Here is a 25,908-nt window from a genome sequence, read left to right as displayed (position 1 = left end):
TCAAAATCTCGTGAAATTTCATCGTTCTGTTACAAACTCGTGATATTTTGCAAATTCTTGTGAGATTTTGTTAGTAAAATAGATCGATACCGCGTCAATATATCAACATATAAAAATATGGCAACATTTCGGGGGATTTCGTAGCATAACGATGACATATAGTAAGTTTTCATTAGTAAAAGAGATTGATATGGTGTTTTTAAATGGCAATATATCAGCATATGAAGATATTGTGATATTTTAATGTATCAATATTTTTTCCCTTCGTCTTTAGAAGTTTTTAAGTCTGTAAAAAAGAAGTTTTTGAGGAAGAAGAAGAAGTAGTATTTCTTATTTTTAATTTTTTAGACTTTAGAAGCTCAGAAGCTGATCAAATATCGGGTTAAATATCGGTGGGGTGGCCGATGTCCGATATTCAGTTTTAAGGCCGATACCGATAGGGGGCCGATTATATCGTGCATCCCTAGTCCTGAGTCTGGTTCTGGGAATGTGGAGCAGGTTTGAGTGAGTGAAGGGAGCGGGACCTGTTCTGTGGCTTATTAAGTTCTTTGAGGTGGGGGGGGGGCATGCCCATGGATGCATTGATATGTGAGGAGGGAGACCTTGTATTCTAACCTGGTGGGGATGGGAAGCCAGTGTAGTGAATGGAGAACGAGGGTAATGTGCTCATGTTTCCGCACTCTCATCAGGATCCTAGCTGCAGAGTTTTGAACGTACTGAAGCCTCTGCAGACTCTTTTTAGGGATCCCAATGAGAAGTGCGTTGCAATAGTCCAGTCTGGAGGAGACAAAGGCATGGACCAGCTTCTCGGCGTCTGGGAGGGAGAGAATGGGACGGAGTTTGGAGATGTTACGGAGGTGGTAGAAAGAAGTCTTGCATAATTGATTTATGTGGGCTTCAAAAGTGAGTTGTGAGTCCATTCTTACACCAAGATTTCTAACAGTTGATGAAAGCGGAATGTTAGTACCAGAAAAAGTGATGCTGGTTATGGTTAATGATTTAGTTTGATGAGGAGTTCCAACCAGGATGGCTTTGGTTTTAGAGCTATTTAGTTGAAGAAAGTTTTTCTCCACCCATACCTTTATCTCCTCCAGACAGGTGGTGAGTTTTGATGGGGATGACTGGGAGGGTGGGGGGTCAGCTGTGACATTTACATAGAGCTGTATGTCATCAGCATAGCAGTGGAATGAGATATTGTGGCGGCTGATGATTTGGCCAAGGGGGGTAAGGTAAAGGATGAAGAGGATGGGGCCGAGGACTGACCCCTGAGGGACGCCACACGTAACTGTGTGTGGATTTGATTTTGAGACGGCCGAGGGAGATGGATTCTGTCCGGTTGGTGAGACATGACCTGAACCAACTGAGAGCAGTGTCATTTAGCCCAGCAGTGTTGGTCCAGTGGTTAGAGCAATGCGCTTGTGCTCTAGGAAGGTTGCAAATACCCGGTTCGATCCCCACAGTCTGCACCCTAACCAAACCCTTAACCCGAAACTTTACAGGGACCACAGAAGACCTCACCTATTCAGCCAGGGCAGCAATTCCCTCTACTGACCCTACTGAAGCTTCCTGGATAATAAACGAAATGTCTTTAAACTTGGAAACAAAGTCCAGTGGATTTTCTTTTTAACTTTTTTGGAATTTTTTAATGGAAGATGTTCATGCTGGGATGATCATGCTGTGGAGATGCTGCGTCGTGGATAAACTCCATGATCACAAACACAGACTTTAAAAGAGAAAGTTTCCCTGCAAAAGACGATAACACTAGATATACTTCATTCCCTTCTAAGAGCTGGAAATCATTGCTTATTAAGCTACATCATGTCTAAGTAAATCTAAGTAAGTGAATCTGACTGTAGAGCTTTGAATAACCCAGCAGCAGAATTCCCCCTCCCCCGCTACGCTCTTGGACATCGGCTGATGTTAAAGAAAAAAAAAAACACAGACTCTGATTATTGACCGCTAAGATGTTGATCAACTTGAGACAAGTTTTTAATCTGTAAAGCAGCATATTTGAGATTTCTTCTGAGAGTTACAATTATAGATTCAAAGGAGGTGTGTTTAGTATGAGGGATCAGGCACAGTTTTAGCCCTTTAAAAGATGAGCTAATAACAACAAAGGTCTGCAGTTGATAATGGATGGTTTTGCCTCTTGTTCATATATTATCTCAAACGTGTGTCTTTCCCGATGCCTTCTCCTTTATCTGCTGATTACTTTTGTTATTGCTGTTATTTTTCAGGGGAAGAATTTTACGAGACATCTCCCTACGAGCCGATCAATTTCTCTGAAGAATTCAGGCATGCCTCCATTATCTCAGGTAATGCTGATGTGAGTTTGCATGTTGCATGTTCTTATTACCATTTGGTACCAAAACTATGCTACATTTTGGGGATTTATACATACTGGTGGGGATCAACAACTCATCCCCAGGAGAAGTCCTCTTCTTTGGATAGGGGTCCTCGAGGGCCGCTGTCCTGCAGGGTTTAGAGACTTCCCTGCTGCAGAACAGTTGATTTCCTTTGATAGCTGATTAACCGGGTTTGGCTGAACGGCAATCATCACAATCAGCTGTGCTAAAGCAGGGAAACCTCTTCAAGGTGAAGGACAGGAGCCCTTGAGGATTGACTTTGGGCATGCCTGGGTTAGGGTCAGACAAACCCATAGGACGATTGTGTTGCTCATCTGTTGTTCAATCTGATCTCAGGAGACCAGTTTGAGCTGCTCATATTTGTATCCTTTTGTGTTAATATCTGGGTCACTTCTAAGGATCCCTTAGGAGAAAGAGATGAGTTAAAAGAAACAAGACATCCCAAACACATAAGGACGGTTGAGATGAGAAAACCATTTGAGCAGTATTTCAGAAGATTAGGGATATATGCATCTGTTGTCAACAATGTCTTGTCTGTTTTGAATGGGACTGAAAGAGAATACGATGAGTTGAATCTAAGAACTCAATTAGCAAGCAATGGAAGACTGAAACCGTTACAATATGTCTAATTTTTCTCTCAACTGAGATCCGGAAAAGAGAGCGCTGTAAGAGAATTTAGAGAACTGGCACAAAGTTCACTGTTAGAGTTAATTCTCAGGAGAGAAATTTGAGAAGAATGAGAAAATCTCTCTGGTCTCGATTATTGCTTATTTATATCTAGGAGATGGAAATTTGACATAAAGGAGATCTTATGTTAAATTTTGCTTTTCTATGGAAGGCATCTAATCTGCCTCTCTTAGGATAACAATGGGGTCCACCACATTATGACAAGGCCTTCGGTCACCATAAGGCCTGACGGTCCTCAGGTTTCTATCTAAGGAAAACCAGCTGATTGCATCAACTCATTGACTCTTCAGCAATCCCTCACACAAAGCATGCTTGTAGCGACAGTGAAGAGGAAAAACTCCCTTTGAACAGGAAGAAACCTCCAGCAGAACCAGGCTCAGTGTGAGCGGCCATCTGCTGAGGCCCACTGGGGTTCAAGGAGACAGAAGCACAGAAGCAACTGTCTTAATCGCAATTTAGTCATTAAGATATGTGATAGTTTTAGTCGACTAACACTTAAAAAGGTTTTAGTTTGGTTTTAGTCAGTTTTAAGTTGTAAAAAAGGTAACCTTTACACTTTTGAATAACAATCACATTCTTTACCAGACTGACAGCTCTAGCCTAGATAATACAATAGCTGGGTATAGAATGCTGCCATGCAGTTTATCATTGCTGTTGGGCAGAAAAATGTGATTTATAGAATTCAAATAAACTTTTTTTTATTAATGAATGCACTACTTAATAAAACCATATCTAACAAAAGCTGTGAAAATAGCAGATCTAGTTCAGCACATCATATTGGTTAATATAGCGGCCAGACAAGCTAACAAAATGTACAATAAAGGAATGGTTTTAGACATACAAGTTTTTCATGCAAAAGCAAACACTTCCTGTTGTACTATGAATCATGCATTACACACGGATCAATAAAATATTCATTACTCCAAAAAAGCAAAGAACACAACTTTGGCAATTTTGGCTTTATTTCTAAGAATTTACCCCTTGGTTACTGCTGCTCAGGGGTCAAAGTAGGTTTTTGTATAAACAAAAAACACAGAGAGAACCTACATAATTGCCTTTTAACACCATGACTTAGACAAACTTTATTGTCATTTTGTACACACAGGGTGTATACACAACAAAATTTCACTCAGTGCAGCCCATGCTAATCCAGACCTAAACTGAATAAATATGCTACCTAAAATGTTGAAATATTCAAAGGAAATATTAACCTCATATTTAAATAGGTAGAAACGAGAACAATGAGAGACAAATATTCTAAGATCTATGTACCTTTTCATCTGGATATTTATCCCAAAATAAACAGAATGCAATGAAATATTTTTTGGATATAATTTAGGGATTCCTTTTGGCAGAAATTAAAGAATTTTTAGTATCTCCTCTTGTGAGCTGGAATAAATAAAATCTTGATAGTTAGACAAAGGGATTTTTACACTTGGCAGAGGATGATCAGCCACATAGTTTATTGAGTAGTGAGAGCAGGAGGAGCCACACTCTGAGCTATGCGTGCATAACAACGCATTTCTGCACAAGCACAGATGGAAGAGAGGAGTTTTTCAGAGTTGAGAGTGCAGTACCGGACCATTCTGGGCTATTTTCTCCCCTGCTGCTGCCATGATCCATCTGTGTTCATGCAGAATGTGCAGCACTGCTAACCAGGTGGGCTGCATGACCAAACAAGACGCAGCAGCACGGCTGATACTGCTTAGCTTGTCTAACTAATTACAGCACAATGACGAATTTTAAATGCCTGATCCACGACCTGCACATTTTTATTTAGTCTTGTCTCATTTCAATGAAAAAAGCTCAAACCTATGACGAGTCATGTTTTAGTCATCAAAGATCCATGTTTAGCTCGTCAGTTTTTGTCATAGTCATGAAAATAAGGAGCCTGAACAAAATAATTTTGTCATCGTCAATGAAAACATCACTGCTCAGAAGGTTAGTAAATATACCAAAAACAGTCCTAAATACCTGACTTATAGAAGTACACACACCCAAACACAGTGGCAGTGGCTAAAGCGGATGTACTGAAGTGGCACTCCCCTGCTGACTTGTAACTGACATCAAAAAACCTGTCAATCCTTAGATGAGGCTTGTCAGCAGCCGACCAACTGGTGGTCAGAATTCGTCAAGAAATAAAAAGCTCAGTACCTGCTTTAAAATTTATGACTTCACTACCTGAAAATGATCTGCTAATGTGAAATCTTTTTTGGGGGGAGGAGAACTCTATTAGAGTAAACCTGAACATTATTAAAACATGTTCAGAAAGGACAGGGTTGGGAGGAAATACTGTTATTTCTTCACATTCTGTCAATACAAGGTCCAAAGTATGAAGATGAGAATGTGTGGGACTATTCACATTTTGAACAAAGCCAATGAGATAGCATTAAAGGGTGCACTTAAGCTAGCACTTTCAATGTATGCAGAGATGTCAACCCCCCTCTATGATGACCCTGTCAGTATTCAACACCAAATCAGAGAGGAACTATTAAAACTCATCTAAAAATTCAGAGTAAGGACCTGGTGGACGATACAAAGGTAAACAAAGAAGAGTTTGTTTTCTTTTTGGTTTGCAATTTGGATGAGGGAAACTAAGGGTTAAATGTTCAAAAAGGTTGTAATTACTAACTGCCTTTGGAGTAATCTGTAAGTCAGACCTGGCCCCCGGCAAACATTTGACTATGGTCCCTGGTGTCTCTAATGCCATGTTTGTGACTATGGTGCTGCCAATCACCAGAGTGGGCTTCTCAGTGGGTGTGTCACTGGGCAGGGAAAATCGGTTAGAAATGTGGATGGGTGGCTTTCCATGACTAAGCTTTCTGCATACCGATACCCAATTGCCTGGCTGCGTGGGGTGTCCCTGGTCCTGGCAACAGCTGGGCCTACTTAAACGCCTGGATGAGTTAGCCCAAAACCGGGACTCTAACACCCTCGCCTCCAAAGCTAAAAAATTCAACACTTATTACACATCCCGTTATCACTAAAGGAGGAAGAGGGATAACTGAACATCTGACACAGAGTTGGAGAGAGGAGAGGAAGAAGAAGAGTTGGAAAAGAGTCAAGGGAGGGAGAGAGAAGCCATAGCGATGCTAAGCTAGTTTTAGCCTAGGCTAGCTACTCCTTACTACCAGAAATAAAACTGTATGAAAGCAAAGTGCTCAGTAGAAAAGTGCAGCTGAAGGCGCTATGTTTTAATTTGGTTCTGGACAGCTTGAGTTACTTGGATATAGAGAAATAACAGAAGAAAAAAAAAACACCACGCAGCTCAGTAGTCTATACAGGAAGTGAACACAATAGGTCTCAATAACAGCAGCATTAGTAGCACCTAGGCATGACCTCCTGTATGAGGCAACTGCAGATACAACAGATTCCACTTCAGGAAAAGTACAAAGTAAACTCCCTAATCCAAAGGTGAAGCTGCCTAGTTGGTCCTCAAACAGGTTTGTCCTTAACAAAAAGGACCTTTAGTGAATTCATGCAAGCAGGACAGACTTGGACTTGGACATAATCAATAAAGCATTTCACTACACAGTGCAGAAGACTGGAAACAGATTTACTGAAATATTGACCTTCCCGGTTGTTAGAGCAGCTTTACCTCTACTTCCAAGCCTATTTATGCTGTAGGGATTTCCAGTACCTACTCTCCCGTGAAATATTACAGTTGTGTGGACACTGTTGTATAGAGGGACCCTCCAGACTGCCAGTATGACAGATCTGTTCTAGATCCCCTCCATACATCCCTCGGGAGTCATAGCAATATCCTCTAGTAGTAAGCCCAGGGGATGGATCAGGACTATGTCTTCCAACTGGATCTGGAAGAGGCGTTTGGTGAGAGGGAAATCTGGGTGTCTCCGCTAAGACTGCTGCCCCAGCATTTGTTAAGACTGATGTAAATAAATCATGATATGTGTGCGCTGAAACCAAGGTGTCTGCTTTAGATGTACACCTTTTTCATAGAACTCAGATCAAACTGTAGCCATGTGGAAGAGTTGCATGATTTCCTGGATGGGCCTTGCTGTGCAGTGAAGCAACAAGAAAAGCAAAAAATGCAGAGTGGAAAGCATATGAAATATATTATTTACAGATCAACATCTACTGAATATGCATATAATGAAACGAGTGCTGCAGATGTCCTCTGAAATAAAACTTTTCTGATGTAGGATTCTCTTTTTCTGATTACGTATAACACAATATGAACCACTTTTTTGTCCATTATTTTTTGCATGCTCAGTGAAGCTGTTAAAGTAAATGAAAATTTAAAACCACAAAAAACTTTTGTAAATGGAAATTAAAACAAATGTGAATAGCAATTTAAAAATATTCATATTTTGTAAGTCTCAATATGATAATATTATCATGCAACCCAGAAATGAAAGTTAAAAACCAAAACAAAAAAAAAGGTCATGGGACTAAGTATGCTGTTTTCAGATTTTTTTGTTTTGAATATTTCTTTTCTATTTTATTGTTTTTAATTTTCTTAAATGTATTTTTATTCCACATTTTATCATTTTAAATTTCTATTTTTTGAACTGTTTTATTCATTACATGAGTAACTCATTCCAGAAGAAAGAGGTTCCTCTTTCTTTTTTCCCCAGCTATTAATTGTCATCACAAATATAGGGCAACAAAATCAACTTTCTCCTTGGGGAGCAAAGGACCTCTTGCTAATTGATATCTGTATTCAGCCTCTCAGTGATCTTCCTCTTGGTTTTACCTGAACTTTTTACATTTTCTATTTGAATACTATTGGGAGATTCTTTGATAAAAATGTGAAAGTGTCGATGTTCTCCCCTTGACACCCACTGTTAGTCCCTAACAGTGTGTGTAATTATATTTATATACACACACACACACATATCCATCGATGTTCTTCCACTTATCCGGGTGACGGGGTTAGAAGTCTCACTAGGGAGGCCCAGACGTCCCTCTCCCCAGCCACATGGGCCACTTCTCTGGGAGAATCCCAAGGCACTTCCAGGCCCTGGGATTCAATATTGCATGACTTTTATTGAGTACTGCGCATCTGTAAAATCATTTCTGTTGCTACCTGCAATATCTACTGAAGAAAGGGAATTAAGAAAAGTGGCTACCCAAGCCACTTTTAGACCTATAAATCTTCTTTAATATATTTTCTGTGGGTATCATTTTCTAATTTTGAAACATGATTTTCTTAGAATAGTGCAGAAACTTCCAAAGTCAGAGAAAGCATCTGCACAGGTATTGTGAAAAAAAGAAATCGACATTAGCTCAATGTGATAAGCAGGGAAAAGTGTAATGAAACTGAGCTCAGCATGCTCAGTCGGACCTAAATTTCCTCTTGTTGTTTATTAGCCTGCTGTTTTTATCACCGCATGATGCCTGGCGCATAATAATCTCATCTATCAGAGTTCAGTGAGGCAGCAGCGATTAAACCACTTTGAATGACGATTTGATGCGTTCAGTCCCATCATTCTTGGTTACTAATTAAAGCAAAGTGAATCTGTAACGCAAACAGGACACGTGGATCAATTTAAATATGAAACGCTGTGAAGGAATCGCTCGGTCCTGACTTTGTTATGGACTTTATGTTATTAAGTCCACTTACCAACTAGTGCATTGCTGTGTTCATGCACATTTTCGAATAGTGTTTAAATGTCAGGAGCCCCGAGCGATACATCGTGGTTTACACTTTCTGCGTGTGTGTTTGCCTGTGTTCAAACAGCTGTGAAATAGACTTGCAGCTCTGTAAATTGGCTGCTGCTCTCTGAGATTAACATGAGAGAACAAACACGGTCAGAGCAGCAGCACTGCATCCAATGTCACTGGCAAAGCATTTTTTGTTTTTACTCCCCCCCCACATCACCAACAAATACACACTGAGGAACTTCATTGACTCAATATCAGCTCTTACTGCGGCCAAATCCTTTTTTTTTTTTTTTTTTTTTTTTTTTTTATGGCTTGAGCACAATTTTGTTAACTATTGGCTATTATAACTCTAAACACAAATAGCTAAAATCTTTTACCAAATCAGCAAAACATTGTAATACTCTTACAAAAGCTAATGAAACTTGCTTAACCCTTCAAACCTTCAAAAATTGTATTTTTCAATCAAACAGTTAAAACAAGCTATTATATTAAAGGAAAAGTTCAGTCAGCATAATAATAATAATAATCAATGGATCATTATTTATACCTAAAACTAATACGTTTGTGATAATGCGTTAATCAGTAAAAAAAGTAAAAATAATCATTTCAGTCCCGATCACTGAGTCTGGGAGCGGCCATTTTTGCCCAAATATAGTAGCCCCTCCCTCCTGCCATCTTCCAGCAGTGACGTCACGGTGCGGTAAGCCTAGCGCCATTCTCCCCGCTTTCCAAGCTAAATCAATGGGAACTACTAGACACATCTGCAATCAACAACAATTATTGAAGATTTCCAGAGGACTTCCCAGAGGAAAACTTTTTTGCTCAGGATAGTCTTTTCTTGATCTCTCAAGACAGTACGGAGATCTCAATTGAATATCTTTATGAGATTTCTTCAATCTGAATTGTGTATCTTTTTGAGATCACCTCAATCTGAATTATTGCTCCTAAACCCCCCCTTAGGAGCAAAATTGAGATATTGTGAGAATGACTTTTTGAGACTTGTAGGAGAAATGATAGTCATAGATAAGATCTCATCATTGCATCTTTTTTATTTCATTCATGTCTTGCTTATTGCTCCTAAAAAGCCGGTTGGAGCACTAAAGAGTTAAAATACAGATCTCAATTGCCTGTCTTCTTGAGATCACCTCAATCTGAATTATTGCTCCTAAATCACACCTTGGAGAAAAACTGAGATCATAGGAGATCTCAGGATTCCATCTTTATGATCTCATTCATGTCTTACTTATTGCTCCTAAAAAGCCAGGAGGAGCACTAAAGAGTTGTGAGATGGAGCTCAATTGCTTCTCTTCTTGAGATCACCTCAATCTGAATTATTGCTCCTAAACCCCTCCCCTTAGGAGAAAAACTGAGATAATGTCAGAATGACTTTGAGACTAAGGTAAGAGAAAATTAAGATTAAAATGGAAGAAATAAGAAACAACTGTGAATGAACTGCAGCATCATTTATTTTGCATTAATTCAACACGCATACCAGTGTGCATACCATTTTACAAGAGTGAACCAGGCCATACATTGTAAAAGTGACAGCAATCACATTATCCCAATTGACAACCACTGGTGTAACAACATGTCAATAAACGGTGAAAAAATTCACAATTGCTGAACAAGAGGGCACACTGGTGAACAAGGGGCTGTTGTAAACATTATGCCTGTAAAGCCAGTCACTGTACTGACCTGTGACAGCATTTATTTATGAGGGCCTTTTTAAGCTTGGCCTCCTCTACTGGTTTCCAGTTCTCCATCGTTGCGCACCGCCTCACATAGGCTGCAAAAAAAAAAAAAAAAAAAAAAAAACGGAGAAAAGAGACTTAAATTAGTTTGATATTTTCCTAGCATATTTTAATACATTATTATGTTCATTCAACTATCTGTAAAATGACATTTCTATATAGCAATGGTTCCATCTAAGTGTATAATGTTTTTGATTATTAACATAAGAGGAAATAATGACTAGTGGCAAAGAAAACATTTAATATTAGGAATATTAAATGATGAAATAAATTGATTTTAAAAGATATGGCAAAGAAACACTCAGCTATGCATGACACAAGTACAGGTAATTTTTGGTCCATCTTGTGCATTAGAATGGGTTTGCAGTGCCAGTGTATCAAAGGGTTAAAATAAAGGACTGTTTATATCCATCTTAGCCTTCCTGTGCATCTCTCAACACACCAGGAGCTACATTCAGTATCATTCAATTTCTTATTTGACTTTTACGATGGCCGACAAGGGTCAAACGGACAGCAACGGCCCAATACGTCTCAGTTTGAGAAAACAGCTTCAAGTACAGAAACGATGCAAAATCACAAACTCAAACACAAGTCTAAACGAGGTACAAAACTTTAACTTCTAACAGGTACACTGCAAATGGAGAAACGATCTGTAAACCGACAAACGATCTGCAAACGAAAAACGCTGCATGCTCCAAACCTGCAGGGGGAGCCCTCAGCGTAACAGCTCAATAGAGAGATACACGGGATGGAGAGAGACAGAACAGCTGACTAAATCACAACAGTGTATGAAAATACAGCAGGAACGGTAATGTGACTTTTACTTGATTTTATATATATATGTATATACATGTTTGCATGTAGATTAGCCTACTTGATATAAAACACCCGCTTTAAAAATACATTAAAAAGCCCTCTTTTCACAGTCTCCCATACCTATATCAAGCAGGCTAATCTACATGCAAACATATATAAACATATATATAAAATCAAGTAAAAGTCATATTACCGTTCCTGCTGTACAGTGAAAACCGCTTATAGTGATCACGTTGGTCTGGAGTCAATATGATCACAATAAGCAGTTGATTACTATAACTGAATTTTTATTGTTTCACTTAATTTTTTATGCAGAACATCATCTAAATGCCATTCGTATCGTTTTTCAATGAGAAAAATGGAAATAGACAGCTTCAGCATTGACTGAATTTTATTCTGATTTTAAACTCAGTCGTTTCAAATGCTTCTTTTGAGAAGCATCATGCAAGTTTAATTACTTTTGCCTAACACCAAGTTCACTTCTTTTTCAAAACCATGTAAAAGGTCAAAGTTTTTAAAACCAACATGCAGGAGACCTTTAAAATGTGAACTGCATTCCTCAGCTCTGGATGGGACAGCTGCACTATGTCCTGCTGCGAGTAAAAAATTAAATACACGTAGTTTTAAAATAGTTTTTGCATGTTTTCATTCATAAAATTCCCAAAAATGAAACTATAAGTGGATTTCTTGATCACTATAACCAAATTATTTAAACAGCATTTGTATAGAAATGATTCTGTCCTCTGGATCCTAAAGCAGCTGATTACTATATCCGTGATCACTATAAGCGGTTCCTGCTATTCCTGCTATTTTCATACACCGTTGTGATTTAGTCAGCTGTTCTGTCTCTCTCCATCCCGTGTGTCTCTCTATTGAGCTGTTACGCTGAGGGCTCCCCCTGCAGGTTTGGAGCATGCAGCATTTTTCGTTTGCAGATCTTTTCTCGGTTTACAGATCGTTTCTCCATTTGCAGTGCGTTTGATGGTGATGCATTTTTGATGATGCGTTTTTTCATTTGCAACACGTTCCTCGTTTTGTACCTCGTTTAGACTTGTGTTTGATTTTGTGATTTTGCTTCGTTTCTGTACTTGAAGCTGTTTTCTCAAACTAAGACGTATTGGGTCGTTGCTGTCCGTTTGACCCTTGTCGGCCACTGTAGACTTTCATAATCTAATCATATTAAAAATATATTTACTCAAAAAAAACAACAACAATCAAGTAACTAGTGTACAACAAATCAAGCAAGCAAAATGCTAGAAAGTAGCTAGAACATTGCAGTCATTACACCAGAAAAACTACTCACTCAGAATTCCATCAACTTTGCTTTGGTCAAGCAGCTGCTTCCCCTCTGGTATCTTGCCATGTCGTCCGAAAGCCACTGCATTGGTGCACTCCTCTGCGGTGAAGAAGTGTTCAAAAAGGAGATGGAAAAGTCGAAGGCTGTCATGGTCACATTGGTGCATTATGGAGGCAAGCTTGAAGGATGACAGGAACAAGCCACTATTGGGAAAGAGCTCCTGAAGAGCCTTCTGTGACGGGTGGATCAAGGCTGCAGAGCTCTCCTGGTACAGAGCAACATTTTTAAGAAATCCTCGAGCCACTCTGATGTCTTCTGGCTCTGAAAAACAAAAAGGATAAAAGAAGTGTTGATGTATGTGCTTATCATATGATAATCATTTAGTAATGTGCATTTCACAATATGTAGTGTATTAGCCCGGGAACAGTAAATCTATATCTATTATAGTATTATTTATTTGTTGGTACTTGTTGTGGCCATTCCCCCCCCAATAATAATTTTCTGGTGCCGCTGCTGCTTGACAGTGAATTAAGACACATCTTGAGTCTAGCAGCTAAATATATATTATTATATATTAAATATATATATTAATTGATTGTGCAATTTTTAAAGTGTGAAAAGGTGCTGATACAATTTTAAGGATTTCTAACAAGACAATTTAATGTTTCTGTGGAAAGACCATAGTAGACTCAAATTATTATTCAAGTAGTTTATACTGTATACAGTTTAGCATGTAGGGGATCTTTAAAAATCAGCTATTCTACTTATACTTTCCTTTAATTACCAATTGATAAGTTAAAAGTAAAAAATAACAGTAAATAAATTAACAATAACTCACCAGCTGCCTCCTCTTCCTCTTCAGTTCCCAGCTGTACATGATCTTTCATTTTGGTTGAAGGTAACCTCTGTCTTTTTGAGTTGGAACCAGATGTCATTCTGTAAATGGCAGTTTAAAAAGCATGATGTTAGCAATCTAATGCTTTCATATATCACATACAAGATAAGAAATATGATTTCATGCAAAGTGCAGCAACAGTGAAAATTACAAACACTACATATACATACATTTACGTATATATATAGTCAGTCCACATTGGGTTTATTAAACTAAACATGTCTTCTTCAGATCATGTTTCCTCAAATAACTAAACTGTCTTTACTCATCAATAAAAGACTCTACTTCTAGATGTCTTGTGCTGTTGAACGTAACCGCTGTGAACCAATCATAAACTGACGTCTTATTGATCTGATTCACCGGCTTTCTTACAGTCACCGCTGTTAATGACCATGGTGAAGTTAGTTTCAGGTTGATTAGTCAGACATACTGTAGTCGCGTACAGTAGATTCAGCGGTGTCGAATATCCAACCTGAAACTGACTTCACCATGGTCACAAGCTTTTATACAGAACAGAGAAATGTATTATATTTTTTTCAGCGTGAAAAATCAAATACATGGCGTGGCGGGAGTGCGTGGCAAAAAGACAGAAAACTGGTGACGCAGCAGAGTCTCTATTTTCATATGACACCTTGTTTGTGTGGTTAGCATCATTTTGGTATGCTACATGTTAGCTTACTAGCTTCCTAATGATCGTCTATGCAGCAAGCATCTCACGCAGCCCTTTGTACAGTGGGCGCTCTTACTTAAAAGGTTAATTTATATGGACATTTTCACAAACACAACATTGATACCAACTTCCAAGTCTGCTAAAAATCAAAGGAAACCATGCTACTTGTAATGTTAGTAGCTAGCTTGATTTGAGACTGCATGGTCGTTCAAAATTCACCGCCCAAAATTAAAATAAATTGACTACTGATATCCGTGCATTTTTATCAAGTTATCAATGTATAATGCTGTCGACGGTTACAAAACTAACTTATATGTAAGAAGTTTAAAACTTACCTTCACTCCAGACAACTTCCACTGCACAATGTCAACAGGTGCCACTTCAGAGACTGCAGACCTAATTGGTCCCGACTGGACTGTCCCGCTCAAAGTGTCAGTTTGAAATTCAAACCTCCAATCAGCTGCTCTAGACGTCCGACCCATCCCGCTCTCGTCTTTGGCCCAGTGAATATTTTATTTCCATTATTACTACCTTACTTACAAATTATTTGAAATATAGTTCATTCTCACTGTATGTGCACTGAGGATTCATGTTTCTTAACCACATTTTTTTTTTCTTTTTTCTGTATGATTTCTGTACAGTACTGACATGCATCCTTAAAGAATTTGCATTAATCTCTAAATATAATACTGAAACGGTTGGTTGTCTAGTTATGTTGATTTTTATTATTTTATTAATAAATTGGAAAACTTGGAATTTAAAAGTGCATTATTTTCTGTCTTGTTTTCTTGTAAGTTACAAGGTAATGAACTTACAGTAATATAATACAATAATTACAATGCAGAATTTGAAATGTAGTATGTAGTATGTAAAATCAAAATACTCATGCAAGTAACTCTATTTATGAGATTTCATGGAGCTTCTCTTATCCATGTACGGGAGAATTAAATGAGACTTATTTAATACCATTTAGAGATCTCTTCTTTTGATCAGAGTAAGACACACTCTGGTTGTTTATTCTGAGGTCACTATGAGAAAACTGAGACATATTTGAGAAGAATAATGAGATCTTGGGAGTCATAGCTGAGTTTTCTTTGAGTTCTTTCTTTGATCTCATGGTCTCATGTTTAGGAGGCTGAAATTAGACATATTTCAGATCATATAGAGATCTCTTGTTTTGATCAAACATGAGATTATATGTGATTGTTTCTCCTGAGTTGAATTTGAGAAGCAGGAGAAAAAACCTTTGGTCTCACCTTAGTATCAAAAATAGCTCATTTGTGTCTAGGAGAAATGAAAGAAACAACAACGAGATCTCTTCTTGGATTTTGCTTTCCTATGGGTTCACCATTGAAATTCACCAGAGCTATAGTGAAACTGACAATGCCCACGTGCATGGCAGCTGGATGCTGGAATACATCGGGTAAAAGTGAAAAAAAGAGTTATTCCACCTTTCTGATTCCTGATCCTCCACGGACGGGTTGGTCGTTGGATCGCCAACTTGAAGAGGGAGGATTTGCCATCGAACTTCTGGCCAGAGAAAAAACCCGTAATATGTAGCCAACATTTGGAAGAAGAATGTTTTCAAGATGACTTGGATAATAGCGCGTTGTGACAAACACCAGATACAGCACTGGGACTTGATCAACAGCCGATACCGCACCGTGACAATGTCACTAACCAGTAGGTGGCAGTAGTGTTCTTTGACAAACATGGATGCCTCCAGTAAAGCACATTCACATGAAAATGACTGAATAAAAACACTGATCATTTATTGAACAGGATGGAATCATTTCAGATTTAAAGAACTTTCAGAAGTTTGGATTCTGAATATGAGCGACTTTTCCTTTAATAAACAATCAGTTTTGCCAACTGTAAGCTGATGGTATGAATAAAAACAAATCTGACTTTTGCTTCCTCTGTGTACAAGGAAGGCTATGTCAGTTTGAGGTCATACTTTTATCATAGTTCTGTAAACATACAGGCAGGGCTGGACGATGCATATCGTAAGGACAATAGAAAAGTGTCTCTAGTGCAAATTCTATTCTATCCTTAGAATTAGACTTAGACAGATTTAGTTTGTCATTTTGTACACACAAGTGTAAACAAGAAGACATTTCCTTAAGAACATCTCTCTAGACAATTACATTTTTTAAAGTGCAGCCTTGAAAAACAGTGAAAAAATACATAAAAAAATGACTGTATATTTACAGTTCTAAAAATTTCACTTGTTTTTTTAACAATAAAATATAATAGATATAGTAAAATACAGTAAATAGGTAAAAAAAAATGCTCTGAATGCATTTTTTGATGTTAGTGTAAACCAGGTCTAAAATGTTTTAAAACCTAGTTGCAAAGTCCACATGTTGGTAGAAATGAGGGAGAGCAGTCTTCAAGTTAGCCTGGTTAAAATCCCCAGCAAATCCTATCTATTTATCATATGGGTTTGTGATATGCTTTACGTTACTTAAAGATGTAGTGGAGAAAGTCCTATTTCTGGATGGTTCATCTAAATAAGCGGTCCTCCTAATTGTGAATCATTCTGGTGATAAATTTACATAAGGCCGTCCTACATACCCATGCCCATTTTCCCTTAACGCTGGAGAGTCTGACATAGTGGAAAAATTGCAAATCTTCTTTTGAAAGTGAGCTTGTAGCAGCGATGCAAACAGCAACTTTTAAAAAGAGCGTGCACAAGGAGAAATCAAAAAGGGGGGGTACGCCTTGGATTTGGTTACATTTTGGATTTAAGATGTCCGATAGGAGCAGACAATTCTATTTTGCAAACTATGCTGAGTGTTTCCTCACCTGATGTCAACACAACAAACCTCTTATATTAACTAAAGAAGAACCAAAGCAAGATGTGAAACAGCGGGAAGTTACAAAAACAGCCAGCCAAAGATAACGCAGTCGTTAGCACGATGCATCCCTTATGAGAAAACTTCTCAGCGCCATAAAGAAATCCCACTTGCCATTGTGCATTATATGTGTAAAGGCATGTTCCCCATGTGCAGTAGCAGCCGTTCAAAATGGCCGCTCCCAGTCAAATGCCAGACGAATGGCAGCCCACTTCCCTGCAACTCTCAGCAAAATCCCCTCCAACTTCAAGCCACTGGAGTGACTCTTGCATATTTTAACTCTGACTCCACCCTTCCACTGACTTACAGGGTCTGACCAGGATATTGTGCTTCTCTTTAGATCTGAATGTCCACAAATCATGACAGAAATATTTTATATTGATTAAAAAGGAATTGTAGAGGGCCAGCCAAGGACCCATCAAGGAAAGTGGGGAAGAAAGAAATTTGTAATGTCATTGGCTGGAGTTAAAAGTGATTCAGCTAAATAATTTAATTACGTAGCACTGAAAAAGTAGGTTAGATCATTTTTATTGAATTTGGAGGTTAATGGGTGGATAGTTGACCTCTTGGTGACCAAAAAATAATCTCTGAAATAACAGCAGCACATTAGATCTTTTTTATGAGTCCAGGGTTTTTTTTTCACATCAGTGGGTTTAGATTCACGCAGCTGAAGCTCCTCTTATTTGATTAAATGCAGAGCGAAGAACTAACGGGGCTCACGGAAATCCCTGCATTCACCAGCGTGAACGCAACATTAAGCAATAAACAGTTCTGCAAAACCAGTGCTGTGCAGTCAGGGATGGATTTAGGAAATTTGGGGCCCTAGGGTAAGACAGGCAGGGGGCCCTCTGAATTGGAAAGACAAAACATGAAGCAGACCTATAATATAGATAGAGAAAATTTAATATAATAGACATCCATTATTTGTTCTACATTTTGTCCCTTTTCTTCTTGTTTTCCTCTCTATGTTTTGTACTCAGCGGACTTTTCATGCTGTCTCTAAAGGAATGAAAGATTTTTTCCAAGCACTAAGCTCACTTAGCTGATTGCTCCTTCCTGTGTTTCCAAAAAGGCCAAAGTAAATAACCCAGTCCTTCTTTTCACTGTAGACAAGCCATGATCTGCTTCTCTGTTCTCCATTTTTCATTTGGATGAAATAATAGCTGCATGAATCATGACAGCAGACAAGATAGAGGAGAGCAGGAGGCGGGGTTACCAATCTACTCGCTCTGGAGAGCAGAGTTCGCTGCTTTTAGATGTTGTCTCCAAAGTCTCCAGTAGCAGAAAAAAGTCTCTAGATTTGGCGCTAGGAGCTTTTTAGAAATCAAAGTGCTAGAGGGGTCTGAAAAGTGGCTAAATATAGCGACTAAAGCGCTAAGTTGGCAACACTGCTCTTTGCATGGTTTGTTTTCAAATGGTTTGCTGCTGTCTGTTTGGACCTTTCTGAACATGTGCAGCAAATGGACTGATCCAATATGGTGGACACTGAAGGGGGGGGGGGGGGGGGATGGGGGCTGAGACACAGTATAATCAGCGTTTTGATGGCATTTTAGCCAAAAACATAATTAATGTGCATAAATAAGGAATAGTTCTATTAACTATACATGGAAACAGAGTTTTATGGGCCCCCCAGGAACTTGGGGCCCTAAGCAACTGTCTAGTATTGCCTAATGGTTTTCAAAGTGTGTTTTAAGAAATTGCAAACTTATTTCAAAGCACTTTTTGTGCTTTTAGTTTTGCTAACTCAGTGAGTGGATTTGCTATAACGATTAATAGTTTTAGAAATTGTAATATTAAAATCACGGCTAGGGTTTAGGCATTCAGAAAAAAACTGTAATATAATTGACCAACTTCATGCCTGGCTAGGACATGGTGAGGGCCAAAAAAACTAGAAGTATACACAAACCTAGTCAAGTTCAAGTACAGAGACAAACACACACCTTCACTCACACATTATATGAGGCAGGATGCTCATTGCTATACCTTCCATTAATGTTGTTATTTGGGGCTGGAACAGGCTTCAAATCACATTACTACTACAGCTCATGCGTGTGCAGGGCAGTTGGCCAAAGCTGCTGGCAGTCAAATCAACTGTCAAGTGGAATTTGAAAGCAGCACGTGAGGATCTACCGAAAGCCCGCCTGCAAAACATCTAAGCAGATAAAGAAAGGAATGGAGAAAGAGGGGAGGGTGTGATGGGAGGAGGGGGAGATGAGAGGATAATGGGAAAGTGTGTTAAATGGCAGTGGCAGAAGAAAGAGCACCAGAACATTTAAATAAGTTTCAGACAAGAGTGTCACAAATTGATTGCAGGGAAAGGCGAGGCATGACAAAGTGTTTTTGAATATGGGGTTATGTGTTTGAGTTTTTTCATAGTAAAAATAGCTGCGTGGCACCTTGAAAGCAGCAGCAAGAAGATATGAGGAAGGAATAGATAGAGCTGTAGTCATTATGCACACAAGCCGCAGTAAACATGGCTGTGAAATTTAAATGTCAGCATTGAATATTTAATGTGGTCCTGTGGAGCCTTTAGCAAATATACCTCGTTAAAATTTCCATCAAACACGTTGTTTTATTTATTTATTTTTCTATGTTTTTCAGTCTTTTAAGAGAACATCTGGAACCAGATATTTAACTACAGTGGATAAAATGAGATAATTTAAACACTTTAATAAGGAAAGTAAGATGTTGTTCTGCATTATTTCCAAGAGTAGAGTTTAGCTTTACTAAAATTAGTATCATTTTAAACATTTAATGCATCTTTGCTTTTTGAATATCTGTTTACAATCCTAGATGGATATATTCAACCAGATCATCCAGTCAAATTGATTCAAAGTTTTCTATCAAAGGAAAACCAGCTGATTGCATTGACTCATTGACTGGAAGGCAATTCCTCATACTAAGCATGCTTGTAGCGACAGTGGAGAGGAAAATAGAGGATACATAGATAATATTTCATTTACTGACGTTCTGTTAAAAACCACAACAGTTGAAAAACACTGCTTCATTATGTAACAACATACAAAAATGTAAAGAAATCTGTTGAAATATTAGGAAGAACATTCTGGACCTCAGCAAATCTGGTTCCATATTTGTTACCATGGCAACCATAGGAGTGTTCAGAAATCAGACAGGTTCAGGGTCCCAGATGATAATCTAAGAAACCAAAGATCTAATGCTGCGTTCACACCGGACGCAGCAGGTGCGGCAGAAGTTACATTCAAAGACGCACGTCAAGGCGCAGCAAAATGTCCCGCCGCGCGTTTTGAGCAGCTGAAGCAGCGCGTAGGGAGCGTTTAAGCATCTGACGCGTGTGACGCGCCGCAAACGCGCTGCTACTCAAGATGGAAAAATTAAACTTGCTCTATGCGCTGCATCAACCAATCAGAGACGCTGATCTGGGAGCTTGCAGGGAGAGAGACACAGCGCTCATGGTGCAGAGCGCTGTGATCACTCCTCTGAAACAGTATATTGACGCCTAAATTCACTTAAAATGCTGAAACCTGCCGACAGAATATGTTCGCTTTTATTATTCTGGTGCCTGCAGGTGGGATTATGTACATGAAAACCACCTTCCAGACGCAGTGAACCGCAAGGAGGCAACCGGGCCATAGGCTGCTGTTGAATGGGATTCCTACTGACAGCGCACCGCTGGTATGTGGGGGTCTGAGCGGCTCCCACAGAAATAATATTGGAAGGCAGGATGGTAATCTGGATATTAGTTATTAAGTTTTCAGGTGGATTTTCTCACTTAAAAACATATTAAAACTACTTTATTCCCACTGATCACAGCAAATATAGCTGCAAGGCAGAGAAAGGATAGAGTAGCTCCACCCAACGCGCGTCAGACACACTTTAGCACCGCGCAGCCAGAGCAGCAAAGCTGCTTCAGCCGCGCGTCAGAACTAACTGGTACAAGCAGCAAAAATGAAGCAGCAGACGCGATTTTGCTGCTCCTGCTGCGTCCGGTGTGAACGCAGCATAAGAAATGTGTTTATCAGTGCTTTCACAAAACCTAAATACTTTGGAGAGGAAATTAATGTATAAGACAAAAAAGTCAAATTACAATATGCAACTGCATGCAGGATGTAAAAGCTTTACTTTTAAAGACCTGCCATATTACATGCCTTTGCAACTTCTCAGTTAACTAGGTCATGGCAACCATAAAACTGGATTAAATCAGAGGCAACTGGACTTTGGCTCAGTTTTTGCTGAAAAGGTTTCAACACCCATAAAGACGTCTGTTATTTCTGTTAACTCACACTGGAGCCAAAAATCTGGTTCTCTGATTTTAGCCAGTTTTTTTGTCATGCCCTGTGGCCCAGTCGAACTAAACTGAAGGGATTTGTCATAACAAGTTGTTTGAGGCTTCATTCTTTTTTAATTCTAGAAGGCTGCTTGCTGTTCATTTAGAATGGCTATGCTAATGGTGTTAGCCCCATCCATTCAACTGAGAACAAAGACATTCATAAATCTCCACAGATCCTGCATTGCCTCTGCCTACAAGTTAATGTCTGCATATGGAATAACATCCCTGTTGAGACTGTGGATCAGGCATCCCCAAAGTCGGTCCTGGAGGGACGCCGTCCTGCAGGTTTCCCTGCTCCAGCACAGCTGGTTTACATTGATTAACAGGCTTTTGCTGAGCTGCAATCATCAGAATCAGCTGTGCTAAACCAGAGAAACCTCTACAGCCTGCAGGACAGCGGCCCTGTTAGAGGATTCCTGCTGTGGATGATTCTGGCTCGCCTAGCTGTCTCATCCCATCATTATATATTGTTAATCGTCATATTATTGGCTGATGATCTAATCTAGGATGATGCCGCAGACGGCTGCCTCTGTTTGTCGTGCTTTACAATTTAACTCTGGTTTTTGCGATGATACCCGGACCTCTTTCACATGAATATTAGGGCAACATCACCAGAGGTTTTATTCGCCGCTTTTCTTTCCCTACACTGGAAATTTTGGACATTCTGGTCAAAGGTGTGCTCTCCATTACTCATGCTGCGAAACGTTGGAGGAGGAGAGAGTGCGCTGGTGCGCTTGTGTGTCTCCGACAGCGTGGACTCCGCTCATCGTTACCGAGCATAATCCTGGCTATTTGGCTGTGACTCCATCCTGGAGAGAAATATCAGCTGTGCTGCTGCCATCAACACCTTTGTTTCTAGATGTTGGAGCTTGGCCTGTTTTCCAGTGTAGTCCTGTTTCTCTGACTGTGACTAACTGGATGTGCTCTCTTCATCCTCTGACATGGGAGCTGGCTCGGAGCTCGTCTGCCTGGCTGTGTGTTTCCTGGACGGGGCCGCCTGTGGAGCTGGTTGACAGTTGCCTTTTGTATCTATGCTTCTTTTTCTATGTCTGCTTCTGTCTCCTTGAACCCCAGTGGGCCTCAGCAGATGGCCGCTCACACTGAGCCTGGTTCTGCTGGAGGTTTCTTCCTGTTCAAAGGGAGTTTTTCCTCTCCACTGTCGCTACAAGCATGCTTAGTGTGAAGGATTGCTGAAGAGTCAATGAGTCGATGCAATCAGCTGGTTTTCCTTAGATAGAAAACTTTGAATCAATTTGACTGTATGATCTAGTTGAATCGTAAAGTGACCTGAGATGACGTGTTGTGAAATGTTGTTATAGAAATAAACTGAATTTAATTGACTAACATATGTTTCCTGCCCAACAAACTGGATAAACTACAACTAAAGCTGGGGATAAAATAGGGACTTCTCTTCATCTGCTGTGTGGATTAATGCAAGACTCTGTGGTGCAGCAGGCAGGCTTCCAACTTCACAGAGTGGACAGAGACTCGCAAGTTTCCGGCAAAGCAAAGGTGGAGGAATCTCTTTTTACATTAACAGCGGCTGGTGTAACCAACTTCCTAAATATAGACAGTTTACTAAGTGCCTGACCGCACAGGATAATATTCCGGATCAGTGCTACACCACAGTCAGAGATGCTTATCACTCCGTCCCCCATGTTGCACTGGGCCAATCTGACCACGTCACGGTTAACCTGATTCCTGCTTAAAAGTGCAAACTAAGGGACATCAAAGAAGTATGTGAGGCTATGGATGATCTTCAGGCGTGTCTGGATTCTATTGATTGGGATGTTTTCATGGCCGCTACAAAAAGGTTAGATGAGTATACAGAGGCTGTGACATCATAAATGGGGTTGTTGGTTAAGGTAATAGACTAGAAATGCATTGGGATCTCCATGTGTAGGTTTTAATCCTACCAGCAACACTTGCTCCTTTCTCTAATGGCTAATTAACTCACTGAATACAGCAATCATTGCAAGCTACTAATTAGTTTGGGGGCATAGAGCTTGGAATCCTAAAGGTTCTAAGTTCGAGCCCCACTCCCACAGTCTCCTGGTCCCTGAGCAAGACCCATAACCCCACACTGCTCCCAGGGCACCACACAATAGCAGCCCACTGCTGGAAAAAACAGAACGAAACATCAGCTTCTGTGAGGACTGCTGTGTTCCATCACGAACCAGGGTGTGTTATAATAACGACAAACTCTGGTTCACAGCCAATCTCAGAAGGTTATGGTTGGATTGAGAAGAGGCCTTCAAGAGTGGAGTTTGCAGCAACAACTCCGCTTCTGTCTGGAAAAGACTTAGACAAGTAAAAAATTACAAGATGAAACCCCCCCTCTCCATGAACTACCAACGCTTAGCCAACGACCTGAATGACTTCTACTGTTGTTTCGACAGACAAAGGGACAGTCCCGCAACCAGTGTTGTTTTTGACCGCCATATTGGATTTAGTCTTAGTCCTCAGGGAAAAAAACTATTATTAATTTTAGTGGTATTTTAGTCATTACAATATGTGATAGTTTTATTTGGTTTTTACTCTACTTAAACTTAAAAAACCGTTTTAGTCTAGCTTTAGTCACTTTTATGTTGCAAGAAAAAGTTAACTTTTAAGGTTCATAAGACAAAATGTCTCCCGTTGGAGAAATATCTCTTGTGAGAGAGGATAGTGCAGCAATATAACTGAGAAAAACCCTTACTCCAAACAGAAATACTGAGGCACCTAACTTGTACTTCAAAACAGTAAAAATCAATAGATCACATTTTACTAAACAATTTGGCCATTTTATTTACTGCTTATTGTGATGCAGTTTTTTGTCACCTTGGTATCTGGGAGTAGCCTCGTGAGACCACCCTGATCTCGCTAGCTTTCAAGATTTCACTCGCAGATCAGTCTGGAGACTCTCCGTTGAAGAACATTTGGAGCCGTTCACCAAACGAACGTCCAATCAGCGTTGGCTTTGAGGCGGGTTGAGGTGTGACGCAACGAGAAGCGCGACAGTTCAGTCTAAAGAACATGGCGGCTTCAGCCGATGAAACTAGCGTTAGCGTGGCTATCGAGCAAGTTTTATGGGAATTACAGAGTATTTCTTCACTGAAAGAAGAGCAAAACACTGCTCTGGAGGCTTTTCTCAGAGGAAAAGATGTTTTTGCTCTTCTCCCGACTGGTTTCAGCAAGAGTTTGATCTATCAATTGGCTCCTCTTCGTCGTCGCTCTGTTAGTACGTCATATGCTTCGTTGATCTGATTGGTTTATTTGGCCCGTCTATCACCAACATAGGCCAATCAGCTAACCAGTATTTTCGCCCCTTCCCAAAATTACTTCAACGGAAGGTTTCCAGATGGATATGCGGAGCAAATCCATCTGGCTGAGTCATGTTAATCTGGGAGCTCCTTAAAACCTCAAATGTTGGTGTCTTTTGACAATCCTATGGGACATCAGGCAGATATGTTATTCTCAATGGCAGGCCAGACTGGACAGACTTGGCTTGGCCAAAGACAAATGCTTTCTAGTTGATGCTTTGGTCACCTTTGAATGTTTGTGGTGCTTTCACACTTTTGGTAGAATGAGACAGACTCTACAACCCAGACCAGGGGCTCAGTAAGTGCAACTCTTCCAGGATGGCACATCAATGTGAGCTGTGGCAAGAAGGTTTGCTGTGTCTGTCAGCATAGTGTTCAGAAGCTGCAGGCACTACCAGGAGACAGATCAGCACACCAGAAGACATGGAGGAGGCTGTAGGAGAGCAACAACATGGCAGCAGGGCCGCTACCTCCACAATTCTGCAAGGAGGAACAGGAGCAGCACTGCCAAATGACTTTCAGCAGGCCATAAATGTGCATGTGTCTGCACAAATGGTTAGAAACGGACTGCATGAGGGTGGTATGAGAGCCTGGCGTCCAAAGATGGGGTTGCGCTCACAGCCCAACACCATAGGGATACTTGGAATTTGCCAGAGAACATCAGGGTTGGAAAATTCACCACTGGCACCTTGTGCTCTTCACAGATGAAAGGAGGTTCAAACTGAGCCAATGAAAGTTCTTTAAATATGAAATTATTAAAAACTGTTCAAGAAATGATCAGTGTTTTTAATTCAGAGTAATTTTCATGTGAATGTGCTTTACTGGAGGCATCCATGTTTGTCAAAGAACACTACTGCCACCTACTGGTTAGTGACATTGTCACGGTGCGGTATCGGCTGTTGATCAAGTCCCAGTGCTGTATCTGGTGTTTGTCACAACGCGCTATTATCCAAGTCATCTTGAAAACATTCTTCTTCCAAATGTTGGCTACATATTACGGGTTTTTTCTCTGGCCAGAAGTTCGATGGCAAATCCTCCCTCTTCAAGTTGGCGATCCAACGACCAACCCGTCCGTGGAGGATCAGGAATCAGAAAGGTGGAATAACTCTTTTTTTCACTTTTACCCGATGTATTCCAGCATCCAGCTGCCATGCACGTGGGCATTGTCAGTTTCACTATAGCTCTGGTGAATTTCAATGGTGAAGTCCTCTGGAAATCTTCAATAATTGTTGTTGATTGCAGATGTGTCTAGTAGTTCCCATTGATTTAGCTTGGAAAGCGGGGGAGAATGGCGCTAGGCTTACCGCACCGTGATGTCACTGCTGGAAG

At 40.0% G+C, this 25,908-nt stretch overlaps 1 protein-coding gene across 1 annotated transcript in view; it reads left to right on the top strand.

The window, feature by feature from the left end:
- Window positions 1–689: 689 nt before the first annotated feature.
- The window catches only part of LOC119796287 (GDNF family receptor alpha-2-like), a gene marked incomplete at its 5' end in the record, with an annotated part of 101,226 nt that continues 76,007 nt past the window's right edge, over window positions 690–25,908 (top strand). Inside the window, 2 exons of the mRNA XM_038304783.1 lie at window positions 690–870; window positions 2,238–2,315. Coding sequence (XP_038160711.1) covers window positions 690–870; window positions 2,238–2,315 — 259 coding nt within the window. The remainder of the gene's footprint in view (window positions 871–2,237; window positions 2,316–25,908) is intronic.

Source organism: Cyprinodon tularosa, unplaced genomic scaffold, assembly GCF_016077235.1.
Source record: "Cyprinodon tularosa strain WSP-4 unplaced genomic scaffold, ASM1607723v1 ctg1145, whole genome shotgun sequence".
Taxonomy (NCBI): Eukaryota; Metazoa; Chordata; class Actinopteri; order Cyprinodontiformes; family Cyprinodontidae; genus Cyprinodon; species Cyprinodon tularosa.
This window is presented reverse-complemented; position numbering and strand designations above follow the sequence as displayed.